Here is a 22,327-nt window from a genome sequence, read left to right on the forward strand (position 1 = left end):
ATTAAGTTATAAAATCCAGGTCGATTTAATATATCGTTGTTTTAATATATATATATATTATATATATATATAATTATTGTTTTGATTTTAAAAAAAATTAAATCATATTTTTATTAATGATGTAACTTGTTTTTAAAATTGCTAGTCAATTAATTAATGTTAAAATAGATACCACATAATTTAATATAAAATCTAATAAATCAAAGTCAAAAACATTTTAAAATTAACTTCTTGACTGTTAAAAAGTTTTTTTTGCAGTATGAATATTTTTAAATGTTTCAAAACATTTGAGGTGCGGCCCGCGAATTGGGGCTATCTATCTAGCATAAATCAAGCACCATCGGCGCGTGGGCTGGAAAAGTAACAAAAACTCCAACAAGCATTGATCCCAGAGGAAGAAAGAAAGAGAGATAAAAATACTCACAGTACTTTGTGATGTAAGCAACCACCCTTCCCCTTCCCCTTCCCCTTAATTTATAAATATAAAAACTCCTCCCTCTCTAAACTCCCACCTGCTCCCCCCGGTGACATCAAGTCTCTCTCTCTCCCTCTCACTCTCTAAAACACAAACACTTCAATTCTCCCCCCTGGCGATGCAAGGACTACGACGACGTTGCTCTGATGACGTCGATCTTCTCGACCTCAGTTCCCCACCGAACTCCTCCTCGTCCTCTTCTTTATCCATCGACGAAGCAGAATCCACGGAGACAAGAATGCAACGGCTTATATCTGAGCACCCAGTTATCATTTTCTCTCGATCTTCTTGTTGCATGTGTCATGTCATGAAGAAACTCCTTGCCACCATTGGTGTTCACCCTACTGTCATCGAATTAGACGACCACGAGATCTATGCCCTCCCTCCCGCGGCTGAAGACGGCTCCTCCTCCACCTCCTCTATTGCCCCTGCTGTCTTCATTGGTGGCACCTGTGTTGGTGGCCTTGAGTCTCTTGTTGCTCTTCACCTGAGTGGACATCTTGTGCCTAAGCTTGTTGAACTTGGTGTCTTGGCTTTCTCTTCTGGGTATGGTAATAATAATCATATCATATTATCATAATAATATACAAGGGTAATCAAATTATGAATTTAGGTCATTAGATTACTTGAGAGAAATAATTTATAGCTCTGTTTAATTATTTAAGGTGTTCTACTATATTAGTATAGTACAACTCAAGAAAGTCGGCTCTCAGTTTAAGGTTAGTATTTTATTTTTATTTTTGTCTTAAATTGGAATTAGAGTAAGGTTGTCTGATTATTATTGGGTTGTAGATGCACTGCATGCAGTAGCAGTGAGAAGAAGTAGGGTGTAATATTTGATTGATGAAAGGGTCAGTACATATACTCGCAGGTTTTCAAGATTTCAGCTGAGTTGATTTATTTTAATTATTAGCATTTAAAAGAACAATCAATGCATGGAACCCCTTTCAGTTATTGAATAATAATCAGAACCGTTCAATTTCTTTTTCGTTTTGGGATTTTCTTGGTTAAAGTGAATCAAATTGATCTTTGGGGTTAAGGAAAGATGGGTTTGGGAGTTGTTGATGAAAATGACGTAAGAGCAGAGACCAGAGGGAGTGGGTTCTGTTGGATATTCTGGCAAAATTCTTTTCAATTATTGCTTTCCAAAAGCATGCAAGCCGAAATCTTGTGACATTTAGTTCTGGACCAAACTCCTTCTTACACAAGTATATATAACAACTTGTAAGATTTGGTTTTTTTAAAATTATTAATTTGTATTTTATAAATTTTAGAATTATTAAAAATTTATATGATAATTAATTTTAGAGTTCGTAAAATTAGTTAAGTTATGCAAAAATTAATTCAGAACTACATTAATAATAATTAAAATAAAAAAAGCATACACGAACAACTCAATTTGACCTTCAAATTGCTACGAAAACAACTAAAAGAAACAAGATTCGAGATTGTGGAAAGAAACAGCACGAATGGTGGAAACCATGACTTCTCCTTTTTCCCTTTCCTTCTTAACTGGAATTTAAAAGAGAGTAAAAAGGTGGTGCTTAGTCATGCATGCCTTAATTAGACTACCAAGAAGGAGTTGTATTTGTATGGATGATCCCCATGTACATTACTTGCTTCATTTGCAGTAAGCAAAACGTGGCAATATGAACATCTACAAGTAAATTAAAGAGGTTTTCAATCCCTGCTTTTTGAGATGACTTGGCAGCGATCTGTTCTTGAAGAGTTAAACTTAGCTGTGGCTTAACTGGATAAATACGAAATAGAATGAGCAAAGTTTTAATAAAACAGCCCTTTTGCATTATTTTTTGTTTAATCTGTTAAAAGTCAAATAACGTAGATAGCAGGGGATAAAAAAAATTAAATGGATCTAATTTATAATTTATTAAATATCAGAAATCAGATTGATCACCATTATAAATCCAAATCTGACCCATCTATATTATTTTAATGAAATATATACCCTTACTATTTTGTTATTTAGATGGCGTCCATCTAGAGTACATTTTTGGGAATCAAAGAAAGAAGGTTCACCTTAATATTTAAAAGCAAATTAAAGGGTCATTCGATATTTGTCACCACGCGCGCTAGGAGACATTTTGAGATGAGAATTTTTATTAAATAATTAGTAATAATAAAATAATAAATATTCATATAAATATTTAAAACCTAATAAATAGTTTTTTAATTTTTTTACTAGTCAAGTAATCGACAAGATAAAGCGTTGATATCTATTAATTATCATCTGATATGCAAGGTGGTTGTCATGACTCATCATGGCTGACCACATATAGAACACCACCTTTTAAACATCTTGCTGAATAAAATATATATGTTCACTCTTCATCTCTATTTTTAAACAAAATTCTTGGGCCATAATGATGCTCTTGTTTATATAATATTTCGTTAAGAACAAAACAATTTCATTAATCCAAATAATATCACTTTATATAGTAATACTAGATTTAAATAAAATTATCATATCAAAATTGAATTATAAAATATAAAACCATCCATTTAAATAATAGTTTAATGTACATCTATTCTAGACAAATTACTCTTTTAGCAAACATGTTATGGAGGCTCTATAAAAATAGGAGGGAAAATATCTAAGGAAAAAAATTACCTATGTATTCTATAGTAAATTAATGTATTTTACACCACTTTTATTAGTTAAAAAATTACAAAAAAAATCCTAATCAACAAAAACTTTTTATGTATTTTTATTTGATTCCAAATAATTATTATTAGTTTAACTCTTGCATTTTCGTTGTGGCTTGGATCTAAATTTTTTAGAACATAAAAAATTGATATCTAGATTGTTATAATTTTTTGGCATTATTATTAAACTTAGTATAATAGTTTAAACTTTGAAAATCTCGGCTCAGCTCTTTGATTAATATTTAGTCAATTCACTAAACTTAATTATAACCCAAGTTATGAACCCTACTAGGTTGAAGCATTTTTTTAAAATTTTATTATATGATAAAAAATATAAAAATTAATTTACTATCAATCTAATATAAAATGATAAAATTCAATAAAAAAAAAAGCTCACACTAAATAATAGAATTAAAAAACAATTAGGCATGTTCAGGGAGGCACACGTGCCTTGCCCAATATTTTTTTTTTGTTTTTTATAAGGGGTGGGCCTTTTTTTAAAAAAAGAAAAAAAACAAATGACAGATATGTCATAACCTAATTTTAGGTTGCAAATGTTTTCTTATTTTTTCAAGAAAATACTTTATGTAAAAAAAAGAAATCCAGAAAAAATTCAAAAATATTTTGGGTTACAAACAAACATGTATTTATTCATAGTTGGTTAGAATACCATGATGATAGATAATTTAGGGTTTGGCTAAAGAAAATTAATTGAAACTAGTCAAAATTGCATAAATTAGAAAATTAAGGATTAAAATGGACAAGGTGGAAAAGTTTAGGAGTCCAATTCTATCAATCAAGGACTTAATTGAAAGAGATTGAAACTTTGAATGGCTTAATTGATCTAATCCAATCAGGAACTTGACTAAAAAAAATCAAGTTTGGGAGTCAATTTGGATAAAATTATAAGAATTAATAGTCCAAGGATCAAAGTGTAATAGGCATTGAAAGTGAAGGAGCTTGACTAACTTAGAGTTTGTTTGAGAGTATAGTAGAGGTTACTTTTCAATCCGTTTTTTGCTTAGAAATGTATTAAAATAATTTTTTTAAAGATTTATTTTTGGTATCAGTATATAAAAATGATTCAAAAGCACAAAAAAAAGTTAATTTGAAGTAAAATAAATAAAACAAATTCAAAATTTTTCAGAAACGTTGTTCAACGCTGTATTTCTAAACACATCCTTAATCATGGATGAAATTAAAAGAATTGAAAGTTTGAAGGCTCAATTAAAGGCCAAAATAAGCAAATAAGAAACTTATGACCATTATATAAGGCACATGTAAGTTCAGGGGTTTAATTGAAGAAAATCGATGGTGAAAATGCAAAGATTCTAAAGAATGGTGCCAATTTAGAGCTCAATTGCAAGATTTCAAAAATCAAGAATCAAAATTAAAAAGAGGCTGTAATCGAAACCCTAATTTGTACCCTCTTGGATGACATGATGTATGGCTTATCGGATGTCAAGTTGTTCATTCAACCCTAAACTCAGATGACTTGTCGTTGAAGGTAACCTTAATTTAGAGGGCTAAGAAATGACGTGTTGTTCACAACCTGGATTTTTTGCCGAATCCCGAATGACCTGTCGTTCATTTGAGAGGGTATGAAAATGGCACTGTTTCAATGTCTTCTATTCATCTTCTCCCACTCCTATTCAAGTTTAAACCCGAGAGCATGCAAGGCTCTACAGCAATCTTTCAAGCCTAATTGGTTTTCCATGTTTATCCTACCAATCAACGGTCCTAATCCTCCAATTTAGATCTAACCGTCTCCTTTCCCCCCCAAGACTCTCCACAAGATACAACAAAACCCAAACCCAACCAACCATATATACTTACCAAAAGCAATAAAAACATAACAGTACCCTACTGTGTCAACGACTCTCAAAACCAAACAAAAGGACACCCTTAGCTGCCACCAATGGTGTTGATCCCCTCCAAAGAATAAAGAGTTGAGGTCCCTCCAGCTCATGAACCCTAGAACCCTCCTTTTTCTCCCATAAAACAACACCAAAACCCTACCTAGAAGAGATGACTTAGCCAAGAAACCCTATCTTTGAAGCCCTAGCAGCCACCACCACCATAGGAGAGGGCAGAACAAAAGGAAAAGGAAGCAACAGGAAGGAGAAGCCTAGTGACACTCTAGAAACAAGAGTCTGCAAAGCCGTTAATTGTAGTGCAAGTATAATACTAAGCTGTCATTTTAGTTTTACTTGTTTTCAACCTGGCTAACTTTTCTATGGTTTAAAGTCAATTTTCCTAGAATGGCCATGGAACTTTGCTTTCTCTTTTTGGTTCTGGTAAGAGGTATGTGAAGGGTAGACATGCCATAAGTTTTTGTTCCTTGCTTGTTATGTTGAGAAAAGTTATGCCTTCATTACTACCCATTTTCTCATTTGAGTTTGAAGTAAATGCACACGTATGAGCCTTAAAAGTAGTCTACTTTGAGTTTGTGCGAGGATAACATGGTGAAGGGATGATTGGGTTCTTGCCTTTAGATCCCTGGTTCAATATATAGATGAAGCTTGATTTGTGAGAAAGGCAGGGAGGCTTACACCACATGCAATTGTTTCCTGCATTTCTTTAGGTTGTTCTATTATCTTTGTTAATTCAATATGTACTGCCTCTTTCTTAGTTAATTATGTACAAGCTGTCGGTATTTATGCTTATTTCTCTTTACATTACGTGTATGGCGGTAGGTATTTTTCTCTTTTCTATGCATCTGACTTGCTGCCCAAAACAAGAAACCATGTGCATTTCTTCTCTCTCTTTTTGTTTCTTTTAATGTCACAGGGGGCAGGTTCCTTGGTTTGTGTTTAGAGTGATCTGTATAAAAGACATCACATGTGGATGAACTTGTATACATTGAGAAAAAGGTGGGTAACCTACCTTGAGAGGACATATTAATGCTGGGAGGCCTTGCCAGGTTATTTAATGGAAGGAACCTTGTGCTTGTATTAGCCGGACGGTTTTCAGTCTATCTTCTACCAGAAGTGCTGGGAACTAGTGTCAATAGTCCAAAAAGCATTCACAACAGCATCGTTGGAGGAGAGTCTCAACATACCTTCATCGTCCTAGAAAGAGGTAAATAGAGCTAGACTGTATTGCTAATGGGCAAGGCAGCCTAAAGAGAGTAGCTCTTATAGCTGAATGAATTGATTGACCACAGCCTCCTTGAACAGCCTTTAGAAAGTCATGGAGAATACGTTGTAAGGGGTAGCGAAAGTGAAAAAAACTGAAGATTTCACATAGTTATTTTCATCGAAAAACCAATCTAATTTATTTCATACCCTTCGCATAATCAGAAAGTGGGTCAAATTCTACAGAATCACTTGATTTTCTCCCATGAACTATTCGTGTCAATAGATAAGCTCGATCCAAAACTTGAGATAAGGGGCGTCTTTATTTTCTTTTTGTAATTTGACATAGGATACTGGGGACATCTTGATTTGAATCGCGTAGGCTTCAGGCAATTTCATGAAGAAAAAAATGCTTGAATAAAGGGCAAAATTAAGACAAATACAAATCAAATTTAAAATATTAAGCATAACAAACATTTGTTCTTAAAGATAATTGTATTTTGACTGAGTTATTAATATTCATGTAATTGAACTACTCATTTTCAAATGATATCCACATTGTTCACAAATATTCATTTTCTATTTAAAAAATTTCTTATAATTTAATCCATAACAAATTTCACATTGAACCCATAAATGCTTGTATTTTTTAGTTACACTAAGATCATTAGAATTTTCTCTTAGAGCGAAATCGCTGTTGTTCGTGCTATTGTCTATATGTAAAATCATAATTCTTTATACAGGCCTTTTCCACATAAAAAAAGGGAATTTTTTGTTACAATAGAAACATAAATGATGTCGATTATTCAAGAATTCAAGTTGATTTGCTTTATAAAAAAAAAAGATATCAAAGAAAGATCAAACTCTTGGAATAACGATATCCATTATTATGTGATTTGATATAAAAGACAAAAAAATCAAATTTTTTTTTTTCATGACTCTATTGACCCGACCAAGAAAAACTTCTTTAGAATGGGTTCAAGGTATTGATGGTGATTCTCAAATATCGCAAAACAGAATTTGATATAATGAGATATAATGCAATAGAAAAAGGAGCACAAGGAAAGACTACTCTTAATGGTCAAAGCGAACCCTTTCATTTTGAATTAAAGAATTTGGAATGAATTAAATCTCTCCAAGTAGGATTCGAACCTACGACCAGTCAATTAACAGCCAACCGCTCTACCACTAAGTTACCAAGGAACAACGGTTTACTTTATATGTAGGTTATCGATTCAACATTGGATAGGAATCGGTGAAATACCCTTTTTTTTTAAAAAAAAAAAAAAGGTTCAAATCCTTTTTCGACATGAGTGTTCTATACCGAAAACAATTTCCCCATTGCTGCCTCCCATAGGCGTCTGAGTTGTGTCTCAGTTCCAGTATGGTTGATCATCCTCTTAGACTAGTTATTGATCATCGCCTTAGTAAGCTTTTGTCTCACCAACTAGCTAATCAGGCGCGAGCCCCTCCTCGTGTGGATTCCTCTTTTTTTTTTGTTAAGGTGTAGAACTGAACCAAGAATTATGTTTCTTTATCATCAATCGAATCATTGTTCACGACCAAAGATTTGATTTTATCATCAATCCAATCATCGTTCATGTTTTTTCTTTTTCTTATCAATGAATAAATCTCTTTACTTGTATGACTTAGATGTCTCGTGTTTTCTTGAAAAAGTGATTCGATTGATAGGATTTGGTATGATACTTATGAGATCGATGAGATTGATATTCAAAAATTTATTCTTAAAACGTATTAATTTGACCCCGTAAGCGGGACCACCACCCTATAGCATGTTGCCGCCAGAAGCAAAACTCCGTATTTCTTCTAGCAAATCTCTTAATTGTTCCAGAACAACTAGAAATAGATTCTTTAACCAGAAAGAATTTAGTTCAGATGTAGGATACCTATCCAAAAGTTTTCACAACTCAATCATGTATGATGGAATCATCAAAAATTTGATACGAGCCTTTTTCACATAAAAATAGAATCTTTTGTTTCATTATAGGATTTATTCTATCCTTTTAATAATTAGATAATTCAAGAGCTTCTTCTATTTCACAAAGTTATATAGGGGGCGGGTTTGGTATTTGGATATTATTTGTATCAACAAGCATACGAGGATGGGAAAGTTTCTTGCATGCCTAGTACCCTACCTTGACATTGTGCGCATTCATATGAATGAGGATGCTCACCTGTAGAAGAATGTCAAATAGCAAAATAATTACATATAAAAAAATATTTTATCGTATTTTTTTATGATAATAGAGATGACAAATGTTGTCAAAAATTTCTTGGAATATTTTTTATCAGTAATTACTAACATAATCACTTATAGAATAAAAATAATGACATGTCATCATTTGTCAATAGATACCAACAATAATTTTTCATCACAATATTTTTTTGAAAATTATATTAGTAAATTTAAAAATATTATAGCCAACATCAGTCTTATCTTCCTCCTTTTCTTTTTCTTCCTCTTTCTTTTTATAAGCAAATCAAAACAACAACCCTTACCCCTTTATATTCCCATAAATCTAGGCTAATCATCATAAATTTAGTCATCCAACACATTGTAATGTCAGTATCATTGTTTTGGTATAATTAATTTTTTTTAAATATTCTCTACACCAACTAAGCAAACCTACCCATTTATGTTTTAAATTAATGTATTGATATTTTTTTTTAGTATTTATAATATAGTTTGCTTGTATATTTAAGTGTTTTACAACATTTTCATAGAAAATTAAAGTTTGATTTTTATGTTGGGTTTGTTTAGAATTTTGGGAAATTTAAATTTACTTGTAATATGATGAAATAGATTTTGATTTTATAACTTAGGTGTGTTATACTGAAATAAATAATGAATTATTTAATGCATAACAATCACATTTTGTCAATTTTATTGTTATGTTAGAAGTTTTGGGGAATTGGTTTTTTTGGGAATTGATAATAATTAAAAGATATTAATTTAGATTAAATAAATATGAATTAAATGAATGATAGATAATTAGTAAGGTATTGATTACTTGTTTTTAATTGGATTTATTTAGTTAAAAAAAATTGATGCATCATTACATTTTTATACAAAAATAATAATTAGTTATTAGATTATGAATTTATTTTTAATTACCAAATTTTAATTTTAAATTGATTGTTACATTATTAATAAATATTGTTAGTGTTATTCCACACAGATTTCTTAAGTAATAGATGATCATTCTTTGATGTATCGAGATTCACCCTAAAGGTTGTATAAGACAAATTATTATAAAAGGTTGAAGTTTTATTAATTTCAAACTTTTAAATCTCAAAGAATATTAGTGGAGGTGGAATTAGATATTTATATGTAAAGTGTAAAAATAAAAAGTTTCACTAATTAGATGTTGTGATTATGCATCTTTTAAAAATAAGATACATTGAGAAATAATTTTGTTGGTTTGCACACGGAGAACCCTATGTTCCTTACAAGACCATGTTAAAAAGGATTGTTAGCTCAACATCTAGTTCTAGCAACATATATAAAGTTCTAAATGATAATAATAATCATTATAAAAGTATGGTGATAGATGCAATAAGAATAAATTGTAACTATTCAATTGAAGGTTCATAAATGGATGAAATACCAAATGTAGTTGCAGCTAGGTTTTTAAAATTTTTGAAAGATTTCAATGAACCATTAGTGGATTGGTGGACAAATCACAGTATAAAAAAACATTTAAGTGTCAACAATGTTTTAAAAAATAAAAATAATTTAAGAATTAAATAACTAAAAAAAAACATCTGCATTGTTAGAGAATTGATTTGGAAAAAAACCCAAACAAAATATTATGAAGTGAGTATTATTCAATCAATCAATTTAATTTAATTTTAAAAAAATCCCCTTGAAAAAACTAAATTCAATAAAAACAAAAACAAAATCCAAGATAACCTATGTCATTTTCAAAATCACTGAAAATCTCAAAGAAAGCAAAACAGAAACGGAGTCCAATCACTAATTAAATAAAAATTGAATGAAAAAAAAAAGGGTATGGGTTGACTCGCTGATTCAGTTTGAGTAATTGAAAGAGACCGCGTGCACCATGAAAGAAATTAATTTAATTTAATTTTAAAAAATCCCCTTGAAAAAACTAAATTCGATAAAAATAAAAATAAATCCTAGATAACCTATGTCATTTTTAAAATCACTGAAAATCTCAAAGAAAGCAAAAAGAAAACAGAGTCCAATCACTAATTAAATAAAATTTGAATGAAAAAAAGGGGTCTGGGTTGACTCACTGATTCAGTTTGAGTAATTGAAAGAGACCGCGTGCACCGTGAAAACAGTGACCTGGAAAGCAAACAAAACAAAATACTATGAATTGAACATTTAATGCTTATATTCAATTAATTAATTTAATTTAATCAAAAAATAAAATTAATTTTAAAAAACCTAAATTTAATAAAGACAAAAAAAACTCGTGATAAAATGTGACATTTTCAAAATCACTGAAGATTCTCATAAAATGAAAAAAAAAAAAAAAAGGCCCAACCTCCAACTAAATAAACACTAAATAATAATAATAAAAAAGCCTAGATCAACCCACCTAGCTGATTTGAGATTTAAAAAAAAAAAAAAAAAAAAGAGTCTTATGATCTTTATATAAGAATGAGCTTAAAAATATAATGAAATTAAAGAAAAAAAAAAAAAAAAAAAAAAAAAAAAAAACAATCTCATGTAAACTTTCTAAACCCGGGTTAATTTTTCAGACCAGCAATCTGTTAAATTCTAGAGATAAGTTCAATTAAGAAGTTCAACACCCAACTAATTTAATATTGAGGGACGAATTTGGAAAAAAATATCAATTTTAAAATATTTTCAAGGTAAAAAAGTAGCAATAAAAAAATAAAAATCAAATTTGACAGAAAAAAAAAAGGCTAAAGAAGGATGGAATTGTTAGAAAAAAAATTAATTTTAAACATTATCTCAAAAATAATAATCAAAAGAATAAGGACCAAATCTGATAGCTGAAAAGATCAAAAGGGAATGAAATTGCAAAAAGATTCAAGTTCGATAAATTACTCTAAATAAAATAAATAGAATCAATAGTACATGTACCAAACTTGAAGAAAAAACAAATTGAAGGACAATCATAAAAATTTGGAGGGCCAACACTAAAATTGAGGAAAGAGGAGGGGAATTGTTGACGCCAAATCAAAAATTTAGAGAGAACACGCACCACCTAAGAGTGGAGGGGCTACTAAGATAATTTGGTCATTGCTTGAAAGCTAGTGTTCAATCTCTAGATGATGCCACATGCGTCATCCAAACCCGATAAACATTATTCACGCACCAACTTTTTTTATTTTTTTAATAATTTTCATGTTTATCAAATGACCATCTCACCCTTGATATAACATGATAATCACATGATAAAAAGATAAAAACACCTTCAAATCCAAACCTGATATTTTTTAGTCAAAAAGTAATAAAGTCAATTTATTGTGCTAAAATAAAAAAAAGACTAAATTTGTGAAATTTATTTATTTTTTCTTTTCAGTTTATATTATGAATATGTTTGTTTTTCTATGTTTATTTTTTCTATAATTATGCCCTGCTTGTTTTGTTTTTGGTAACCAAGGTTAAATAAATGATTCCATTGAAAAAAAAAAAAAAAAACAAGAAGACAAAAAGACTTATCTGCCCAAATCAATTTTAACAATGATCAATGGAACCCATGGACATAACAATAATACCGCCCCGACCCCGGGCCTTTGATTTGTAAAATCAGGGGCGCAGATTTTTAAAATGTGAGGCAAAATAGTAAAAATATTGTTACAATTAACGGTAAACCATGTCTTGGAATTTAGTGGTTTACATGAGCCTTGTAGGTTTTTGTTAATATTCTTATTATTCTCTCTCTCTCTCTCTCTCTCTCATTGGAACCCACTACTTCACTATTATATAGTACTTGGTTTAATAATTTATTCGTTCGTGTTTTTCTTTTGGGGTTTAATTATTCTTGATGCTTGATAATGTAATTGAAGGAATTAAAGATCATGAAATTGTTATTTTTTTAGTCAATTAAACTGAAACCAAACATGGAGGATTCGGAACACTTGTAGTTGGCAGCACATAGAGGTCCAAGATTCGATTCTTATGATTTATCAAGAACCAATGCTTGTTAGGAGGATCTTTGAATTTGTTCCAACCCGAGCACTTATCATATAATTCTTTACTTCTTATTGAATTTGTTGATGATGAGGCTTTTATGATATCTCTGCAACCAATTTAGGGTTTTTTTTTTTTTTTTTTTTTTTTTTACATAATGGTTAAGATGGTATACTCGATCTTTAAGTTGAGTTTATGTATCAACTCTCTCGGTCGAGCCACTATTGTAAAAACTAATTCAGAATTCTCCGCACTACGAAACCAAAAGAAAAATGCATGGTAGATTACCATAATCTACCATCCATAAGGAATTAACAAAAAGGGGTTGAGTCCATTATATATATATGTGTGTGTGTGTGTGTGTGTGTGTGTGTGGTGGAGAGAAATCTGTTCCTCATCGATACCAATTGTCAGGTTTCCAAATACCTTATCAGAAGTAAATTGTGTAATCAACGGAATCCGTGCATTTCAACAACAGAAGTATCGTTTACAAAACCAAATGCTCTGCAATACCCTCATTTTACTCTAATCCTCTAGTTCAGATGAAAAACTAACCAAAACTACTCCCACAAGCCACCCCATTTCATGAACTTCTTAACTTCATCATACAAAACTAAGATGGCAGCAGCACCAGTACTCCTAAACACATTTGAGACTTCCCTTCGATAGAAAGAAGCCACCCCCTCTGCCCTATAAATTTTCCTCCAGCAGTCAAGTGTGCTGTTATACATTTGTTGTTCCAGGCCAGATTGCATCATCATCCGCCTTCGAACTGTATCCACTATCCAGTGGATATGACATCAACCCAGCAGATGCTGTGACTGCCTGAGCCACCACCCAACGCTTCCACGGTGCCAATCCATGTTCAGCTGCTTCTCCAGACAAAATCTCCTTCAACGTATCAAACCCACCAAAGTATAGGCTCCTGTGAACAACCATTCCGTGTAGAAATGCAGGAAGGCCTCTATAAACTCCTCGTATCCCATCTTTATTGTATATGGTAGTCAGGAAGTGGAAAATACCTCGAAATTGACGAACATCAGCTCTACCAATGTCAGCAGTAAGGCGGGTGTGTGCTATCTCAAGTGTGTAGATTAAGATCAGTGTTGTACAGCCAGCTGCAGCACCTGCAATGGAGTTGGCAGGTGCACCAGACAGAATTGAACCGTTTTGATGGTTTCCATTACGCAAGATGTTTTCATAAAGATCCTGCAGAAGTAAGACTGACCATGTGATCATGGCAGCATAACACAAAATAGAGTGATCCTAATTTACTTGGAATTTTCACATCAACCATCAGAGCAAAAGATCACTTCCTTTTATGCATAGTAATTACTAAAAAAAAAAAACCCAATTATTATCTTTAATTGCATCATTAGATTTGATCGTGCCATGGACAATGACACTTTCTGCTAGCTCAAAAAGACTATTGATTTTCCATATCTTCAGTTCGAGTAGAAATCAGCCAGCTAAGCCAGACCAGTCCTATTTATCACATCTTGCAATCAACAAAAACTTTAGCGAGTGGTATGCAGCTTAACTATCCGCATGCCCTAAGAAAAAAGCTTAAGCTCAGTTAGTGTCACCATGAGGTTTCAACATCATCACCAAGCCCTTAAGAGTTTGAATTTATGGGAAAGTAAAGGTCAAAAACCAACCTAAGCATATCGATAAAAGGTTCTGTTTGGCCTTCAATGCATTCAATACCCCCATTAATTTCTAAAGTTCATCTGTGATTCATTGAACTCTTTTTGCTCTACTTTTGTGTGGCAGAGTAGTTCTTGAATCTTCTTTTCTACAATCTTTCACAAACCAATGAATCTGAAATTGAGCTCCCACCATCTTATCTCTCAAAATTGTGTTCGTTTCATTCCTTGCAAAAGTTCACTCTCGGATCTTCTCACAATTTATACCTTCAAACTAATTCACCAAAAATTCAAAGTCAATCCAACAGTTTCAGATGACATAATAATTCATGAAGTCAATGCATAGCCAGGAAGTCTCTAATTACTGGCAACATCAAAACCCTTCTTAAAGAAAATTGCTTAAAACCTTCTCCAAATTCATCTTTATCAAAATCCAGTTATCAACATTTTCACTAACAAGTCTTATATCCTCATTATTCCCCACTAGCAGCAATCAGTTGCAAATAACCTTCCTCATCAACTTCTATCAGCTAACGCCATATCTTCTGATAAATAACCCTCCTATTTTTGTTCAAACTTCATCATGAAAAACACAAATTAGAATAAAGAACCATCCTTTACATCAAGAACCATCAGAAATAATAATAATAATAATAAAATAAAAACCCAAGACACTGAATAACAAATCCACCCACTACTCACACAGACACAATTCATCAAACACCTTAACCTCAAACCAGAAACCAAAAGGAAACCAACTTTACTCGCCTTAAGAGAAAAATTACGAGCAACAGAGGGGTAATATCTAATCACACTACTGTCATTGCCTCTCCAAAGCGAAAGAATCCCTTCTTCTTATATGGACAATACAATCAACCATTCCTTTGAATTTCCTGCGTCCATTCCCTACAATAGCCAAGTTGCTTTCTTGGGTTTGTAACAACACCTTTTCCCTCTCAATCGGTGCCACTATTGTGTGCACTACCCCTCCCAGCAATGCACCTGCCATCAGATCTTTGTGAAAATCTGTCAACCATCAGAAAATTATCTTAATATATTTTTAAACCAAGAATATTTGAATTGATCTCTTGATTTCCTTTATTTCACTTAAAAATGATGAGTGTTTTATTCTTTGCAATGCACTCACTTGAAATTTGAGTTTCTCAGGATTTGATTTTGTCTAGGACTGAGTTTTTATTTGAATTCAACTTCTTGAGCTTGGAAGGTGCTGTTTTTTCTTTGATTTGATGTGTGGTTCATTTGGGATTGGGTGTTCTTCACTTTCCAAGTTCTAGTCTCATTTAGTGTTTTAGTCTCATTTGCAATTATCATGTTTTGTTAGCTCATATCTTTTCAATAATTGTTTGCTTGACACGTTACTTATTTAAGTATGTTGCAGTTCTAAGACTCTCTATTGGCTTTAAATTTAAAGGTGAGTTTTCAAGATGATGCCATACAATTTTATTTATTTATTTCAAAATTTATCTTGGACTCTTGCTCTCTCAACAAATGAAAGATCGATGTGACTGTAAATTAATTATGAGACCAGCAGATCATGCATCTTGCAACCTTTTACGATCTCCTTAAAAAATCTTGGAAGAAAGATATTGCAAGAAAACCTCTCTTTTAGAAATAAATGGCTAAATTGGTCTTTAAAGTCTTCTTTTGATTTTCCTTTTAACATTGGGTATGTAATGTTAAAAATATTGTGTAGAATACATATTATGAAAAAGAATGGGATTAAATATGTATTTTGATGTGAGGAGTCTGAGGTCATTATAAAAGATTTAAAAAGAAAATATTATGTTTTTTTTCAACAAGATTCAATACAAAACAAATAAAAGAGAAGAGAAGAGAAAAAAGGATTTGATACTTCATGAACTATATAAAATCAACCGACCGACCCATAAATAGGTCATTGCAGAAAAACCATGAACTTCAATGGACAAAATTAATAGTAAATGAACCATTTTTTTGTAAGATGGTGAATAATGATTTTTGAATAGTAAAACCACATAGAACCTTTTCTCTTCTTTATTTTTTTTAAAAACTTTCTCTATCATCTCTCAATTTATAGGGACTAAAATGTGACAAAAATAAAGTTTAAGAGTCAAATATAATAACCTAAAAAAAACTGAATGAGAAAGAAAAAAAATGGAAATATGAGGGATCAAATGAAACTTTTTTCTTGTCATTGGGGGAAAAGGGTCTCGTTTCTTCTTTTATAACACTTTTAGTCCTTGATCCCTCATTTTGGTTTCTAAAAGAAAGGTTAATTGTATAGAGTTTCTTAGAGTTTATTTATTTTTTCAAGTTGCTTCTATTTTTATTTTAGAATTTATATTTTATATTTTGGAATTTATAATTTTATAATTATAAATCCTCACTTTAACATGCCAAAAAAGTCAACAAAAATATTTGATTTATTCACAAGATTATCGTTATATTATGTTTAGTGACTAAATTACTTTTATATTAAATATTATAACTTTTCCATCAAATAAAAAAAAGCCATTGGAACACTTATTATCCCATCTTTTCTTTCCCTTTATCCAAACTATTTTGTGATAAGTGAGATTTGGTGTGTGAAAATCTGTACATATAAATTCATAATTTAATTAAAAAAAAAACCATAAAGGTTTTTTAATTTAAAAAAAAAAAACCCTAGTTGCCGAAACCCCTTTATTTTCTACCCTAACCACCACCCATGTCGTCAAAAATCATAATATGACAACTCTGAAGGGTGTAGCTTTATTAGTCAAGTCATGAGTTTGCTTTCTAGAGGTCACTAGCTCGAGTCCCATAAATAGTTATTAAATTTAGGGTCTCTGAGTATTAGTTGAGGCACGCATAAATTAATCCGGACACCTATAATTACAAAAAAAAATTCACAATATGCCAATGTGATGTTGGACAATGGCTTCTCAAAAATCACTATTGGAACTGAATTTGCATGCTTAACATCATCAATCTACGACATGTTTTAAAATATATGGAGGAATCAAGAATCTAATTATATCCAAGATTGAAAAACAATGCAGATGCAAGGTCATATTAAATTATTATTGGATAAATTTGTATAAAAATTAAATCTAAAGACTTAATTAGACTTTTAAAAAGCCAATTTGATTTAATCATGAGCTCAATTAAAAATTTAATTGAGTTTAAGAATTCATTTGGGTCAAATTAAAAGAATTAATTAAGTGCAATGCCTAATTAGACTCTTAATGGGTCAACTTAATTTTATTAGGGACTTAATTGATGAAAAATAAAGTTTGAAAGCCTAATTTAGACTTAATTGAGAAGATTGGATTTTTAAATGACCAAATTTAATTTTTTCAAGCTCATTTGGGTGAAATCAAGAACAAAATTATAAGATAATAAAAGTTTGGAGGTTAATTAAGAACTAAATTAAAGAGATTCAATACCAATGATTTTTTTGCAAAAGATATGTGAATTTGACAAACCAATTCAACTAAAAATAGAGGTAAAATTAAAAATATTGAAAGTTTGGAAGTCAATTAGAAATGAAATTAAAAATATCGAAAATCAAAGACCAAGATGAAAAAGACGCTAAACTCAAGGAATCATTTTAAAACTTGGAAGGAGCAAAATTGAATTGATTTTTAGAATTAAAATTCAATTGGAGAGTTAATTGAATAAATAAAAGATTAGGGGTTGAAATTAGAAAAAGATTAATGACCTAATTTAAGTAAAAAAAACTAAAAATAACATCATTTTATTTAAATGATACAATGAATTTTGATGTTATTTTGACCAAAACAATATTATTTAAGTCAATAAATTTTTTTAAAAACAAACAATACCGCATGACATATCATTTGACACTATTTCTTCATCCCTCATCTTTATACCATAAATGTTGCTTGTGAAGCCACTTTTGAAGACCATGTAACTGTCCATTTTCCCTCCAAACAAGACAAAAGACACATCATCATCACCTTTTGACTTTGTACTACACTGCAGTTCCTTTCTTCATCAATTTGCAGTCGTGGGACTGTTGCAATAAACAGCTAAAATCTTTGACTTAACCAGCTTTGACAATATAATTTTATAGTACTAGGTTGTTGGTATGTTGTAAACGGTTGAGATCATTTCCAGATAAATTATTTTTTATAAATAAATGTTGGAATTTTTTTTATTGGGACAAAACCAACAGATATTAATTGATTTAGCCATTTAGGGGAAGTGAAAAGATAACAGCCATGAATTATTTTATTAAGATTGGGCTAGGATATATTTATAATGTGTTTGAGAGTTTAATAATAGTTTTTTTTAATATTTTTTATTTAAAAATATATTAAAATAATATTTTTTAAAAATTATTTTTAATATAACACATCAAACCAATATGAAAAATATAAAAAAAATTAAACATTCTCGTATTCACAGACGGTGGTTTTACTAATTTCTTCGTGTGCTGTAGATTATGGATAATTTGAACGTATTTCTAAGACCCAAATCCCACTTTGCAAGTCATAATAGCTTCGGTAATTTACGAGGTAATGCATGTCTGTTTTGAATCATGCTCCGACACCACTATGCTCAGCGAGGAGCCTTCGATGTACTATTTATTTATTGACAAAAAGAAACACTGACAATGTCATCATGTTGAATTGTTACTATAATTCTTTCAGAAAACTGAGCGACAAGACAGCACCTTTGCCCTGTGGTTTTACAGTTTTGCAGAGAGGGTAGTCTTATGACCAGTAACAATCACAACCCAGCAAGAATATGACCAGCCAATTCAATTATTTTGCAGCAATAATTAGCAAGAAGGAGGTACGTGATTTTGAATCATGGATGTGGATCGAATCTGAAGTATCAAGTCCCTTTACAATTCAAAGAATACCAGTATTTCAACCAATGTTGCGAAGGTGAAAAGAGCCCTCACTGTATATCAGCAGAATCTAACAACGTTTGAAGTAAACAACAACAAACCTATGTCTATGATAAGACCACAAATATGAAGACATGGGTCTTTTATGAATACAGTCAAACCATTTCAGGCCTATAAATCCAATCTGCGTCTAGGTTATCCTATTGTTTGTGGCTTTAAAGTTTCTCTGGGAGCTTGTTTTTCAACTGTGGTTGTTGCAGCCCCATAGATAATTTAATAGACAGCTCCTTAGCATAAATTGGAACTATCTAAATAAACACTTGGAAGATTCAAATCTTCCAAGCAATATCCTAAATGTAGCAGTTGAAATGCATATTGGAGATAAGAGCTTCCTAAAAATATTAGACTAATATGCTAGAAGAATAAACATGGATTACAACAAGTGTTTTTACAATTGCAACAAAGGCGCACCTTCGGACATTCGGGACAAGAGCATGTCCAACCGCTACAAGAGCAATCTGGGCATGCAGGTAATTGACAAATGCAGCACCAGTTCCTGCTGCATGACATCTTTCTACAGCAATGGGATGTAGGACGTGGACAAGAGCAACACCACCGCCACTTCAGAGTTGAGCAGCTGATGCAGGAAAAGCAGTTACATAGATTACATTCACAGCAGCTTGGACATTCTAGATGAAGAGAGCAGCCCGAAGAACAGCAGCAACAAATCCATGAGAAGTTAAAACAGCGTATTCCCCTGCGAGCGACAGAGGAAATCGCATTATTTGTGACGGTGTCAAGTCGTGCAAAGAAGAGAAACTAGTTGGTTATATTTATGCAAGAATGGATTCAAGGCCTGAGGCCTGCCTTTTCAACTGCATTTTTCTTTATGCTATGATTGCATAACTAAACGCCATTAAGTTCATAATAGAACATTAAGAGTGTGATAGCGGTTGCTTTTCAAATAGTTTTTTGTGCCGAAATACATGTCAGTGATGTTTTTTTATTTTTTAAAAATTATTTTTAACATCAGCACATCAAAACGATCCAAAAGTACAAACCGAACTCAATTTTAATAAATAAAAAAAATTCAAAATTTCGGCAAACGCATGTTCAAACTCACTACCAAACGGTCTCTAAATACATTAATTACAAAAGTTTTATAAGCTGTCAAATAAAGAATTGTGTGGAACATCAGGCCAACCAAAAGAATTCAGAATGAGGATTATGCAAACACCTATTTTAGGTATCAAGTTGAGATACAGAAACACGAGACAAAAGGACAAGGAAACAGTACCATAGCCACTTCCAGAACCGACTAGATCTTCGTTTTTTCCGACTTCTGTTTAGAAGATGCAAAAAATAAAATAAAAATAAGACTGCTGTTCCTCTTCAAAAACAGAAAGCAAATTTTTGGTGACAAATGGAACTGTTCTTACGTTGGCATCAAAGGATCTGAGTTTGCCATGACAAAGTCAGTGACCCTGCAGCATGTTATTTAAATTAATTCTAATTAGCCGATAATTGAACAGAATCTATAGCTAGTTCATATAAATTTGAGCAAAAAATTTTGGTACACATGAAGCTATGCAAGGTAATTGTAAACTGACGTACTCTTTGCAGGATGTAGATGCAGGCTGGAGGCCTTGAATAGATTTTAGTTCCTCCTGCTCAAATTGAAATTGCCAATTCATTATATTTGCTTAAGCATATCAGAGAAGAACTTCTTTTTACCACATCCAATCTATCTGCACATAAACTTCATGAAATAAATTGGGTGGTAGGGAGCAGCTACAGATTTTAATGACTGCTCATCTTTTATCGTATTACACAGGTCACTCTATCGTCAGCAAAACCTCTTAGAGGGTGTCAAATTAGACCAGGCGAAGATTCAAAATTGAATAAATCTCTAAAACAGGAATAAATAATCACTTGCAGATCAAGTTCAGCTTGTGGTTTGGGTTGAAATAGACTGCTCTCAATCAGTGTGATTGGTTGCTACAACTTCTGCGATGCAAATATTTTGCAGAACACAGAACGTCCATCAATAATCCTGCATCTAATTAGACTCGGCAGAAGCCCTCGATCCATAAACAATTTGAAAAGGTATCACTGGCAAGTGGGCTTCAGCCACATAATGAACAGTGAATATAAGACGCTATGCAGAATGCATTCAAGAAGCAAGATTGCTTCAAGTTTCAGGTTAGGTACAGCCAGCAACAATAACAAGTTTTAGTTTTTTCTATTCTCTTTTTGAACAATGACAATCCACCAACCCAAAAAAAGCCCAAATTTCATCCTTCAGCTACCTGCAGTACTTGGTTGTTTATCATGTTTTTTAAAATTTGAATGCTCGCAACCAGAAGGATTGTGCCTCCAAAAATTTCACTATAAAAAGAAGATTCAGTCCAATTTTCTACTGTTGATGAGAAGTACTTGGACAACAGCAAACCAATAAAACACATGATAAGCTCGTTTCAACTTCCCTTTCTAGTTCCTCCTCTATTTGATTGTTTTGATACTATCACTTCAATTAGTTGTCAATTTCACTACATTTCAAATCCACTAAGATTTGCATAAAAGAAATGAAAGAAACCAAAACTCAGCATTCAATTAGATGGGGGGGGGGGAGCACAGAACAGTAGCAGATTTAAGACCCACCTCTAAAAAACCAATCTCTCTCTCAAGCATCTGCACTCTAGCCATTTCCCTGCGCTTCCCATACAAATCTGGATACTCTCGCGGTGACTTTGGACAAGGCGAGGGTAATGACGGTACAGAGGTCGTAGCAGGAGCCATTGCTCTCTTAATTTATTTATTTTTCAACGCTCATGTGTCATGAAACTACTGAGCAGAAAAAAGAAAGAAAAACAAGAAGAAGAGCCAGGAAATGCAAGAGGAAAGCAAGAACGGTACTGCTGGTGAAGGAGGTGTAAGAAAGAAACTACATCTAGCAATAGCATAGGAAGTGGAAATATAGTAAGGCGACAAACATGAAGCGGGCAAGTAATGTTAGGTGTGAATGCTGTAATTGTACTATAGCTTAAAAAAGAAAAAGAAAAAAGAGTTTATTATTCCAGAGGGAGGGAGAGTAATTACGTGACCTGACAAGGATAATTACAATACCCAGAAAAGAAGCGGCAAGCAAGAGACTGAAACGATTGCAGATTTGGTACATGGGTGAATAATAGTTGCACCAGATTGATCCGATTGTTGATGGTTACTATTTTCAGAGAGAGAGAGAGAGAGCATGCATGTGGCGAGATAGAGCTATGTATCCGAAGACAACCGTTGTGCGTGCGTGCATGCTCCTAATGATAATGGTAATGTCGGCAGTGGAAAAAGCCTGCGAACAAGTCTCTGTACACAACAGCCCCTCCCATTAACAACTAGTCCCTTGTGAGTTTTGGTGTTGTAGTAAAAAAGGCTCCTTCTTACCGCCACTGCCAC

General features: G+C 32.1%; 2 protein-coding genes and 1 pseudogene across 3 annotated transcripts; 1 reads left to right on the forward strand and 2 right to left on the reverse strand.

Moving 5' to 3' along the window:
* Window positions 1-437: 437 nt before the first annotated feature.
* LOC118062462 (glutaredoxin-C6) lies at window positions 438-1,356 on the forward strand. The gene has a single exon (XM_035076223.2). It carries the CDS (start codon window positions 594-596, stop codon window positions 1,053-1,055), a length of 462 nt encoding a protein of 153 aa, XP_034932114.1. The 5' UTR covers window positions 438-593; the 3' UTR covers window positions 1,056-1,356.
* An 11,431-nt stretch (window positions 1,357-12,787) lies between these two features.
* Window positions 12,788-15,365, reverse strand: LOC118062454 (probable ADP,ATP carrier protein At5g56450; annotated as a pseudogene).
* A 4,134-nt stretch (window positions 15,366-19,499) lies between these two features.
* LOC118062477 (guanine nucleotide-binding protein subunit gamma 3) lies at window positions 19,500-22,234 on the reverse strand. Of its 2 annotated transcripts, none has more exons than XM_073406255.1 (4): window positions 21,539-22,234; window positions 20,492-20,544; window positions 20,317-20,361; window positions 19,500-20,216 (listed from the first exon to the last, which is right to left on the reverse strand). In XM_073406255.1, exons 1-4 carry the CDS (start codon window positions 21,674-21,676, stop codon window positions 20,120-20,122), a joined length of 333 nt encoding a protein of 110 aa, XP_073262356.1. In that variant the 5' UTR covers window positions 21,677-22,234; the 3' UTR covers window positions 19,500-20,119. The 2 variants fall into 2 exon arrangements, with proteins under 2 accessions (XP_073262356.1, XP_073262355.1); XM_073406254.1 differs by having other exon boundaries at window positions 19,500-20,219.
* Between the last annotated feature and the right edge of the window lie 93 nt (window positions 22,235-22,327).

The sequence above is a fragment of the Populus alba genome, chromosome 18, assembly GCF_005239225.2.
Source record: "Populus alba chromosome 18, ASM523922v2, whole genome shotgun sequence".
NCBI lineage: Eukaryota > Viridiplantae > Streptophyta > Magnoliopsida > Malpighiales > Salicaceae > Populus > Populus alba.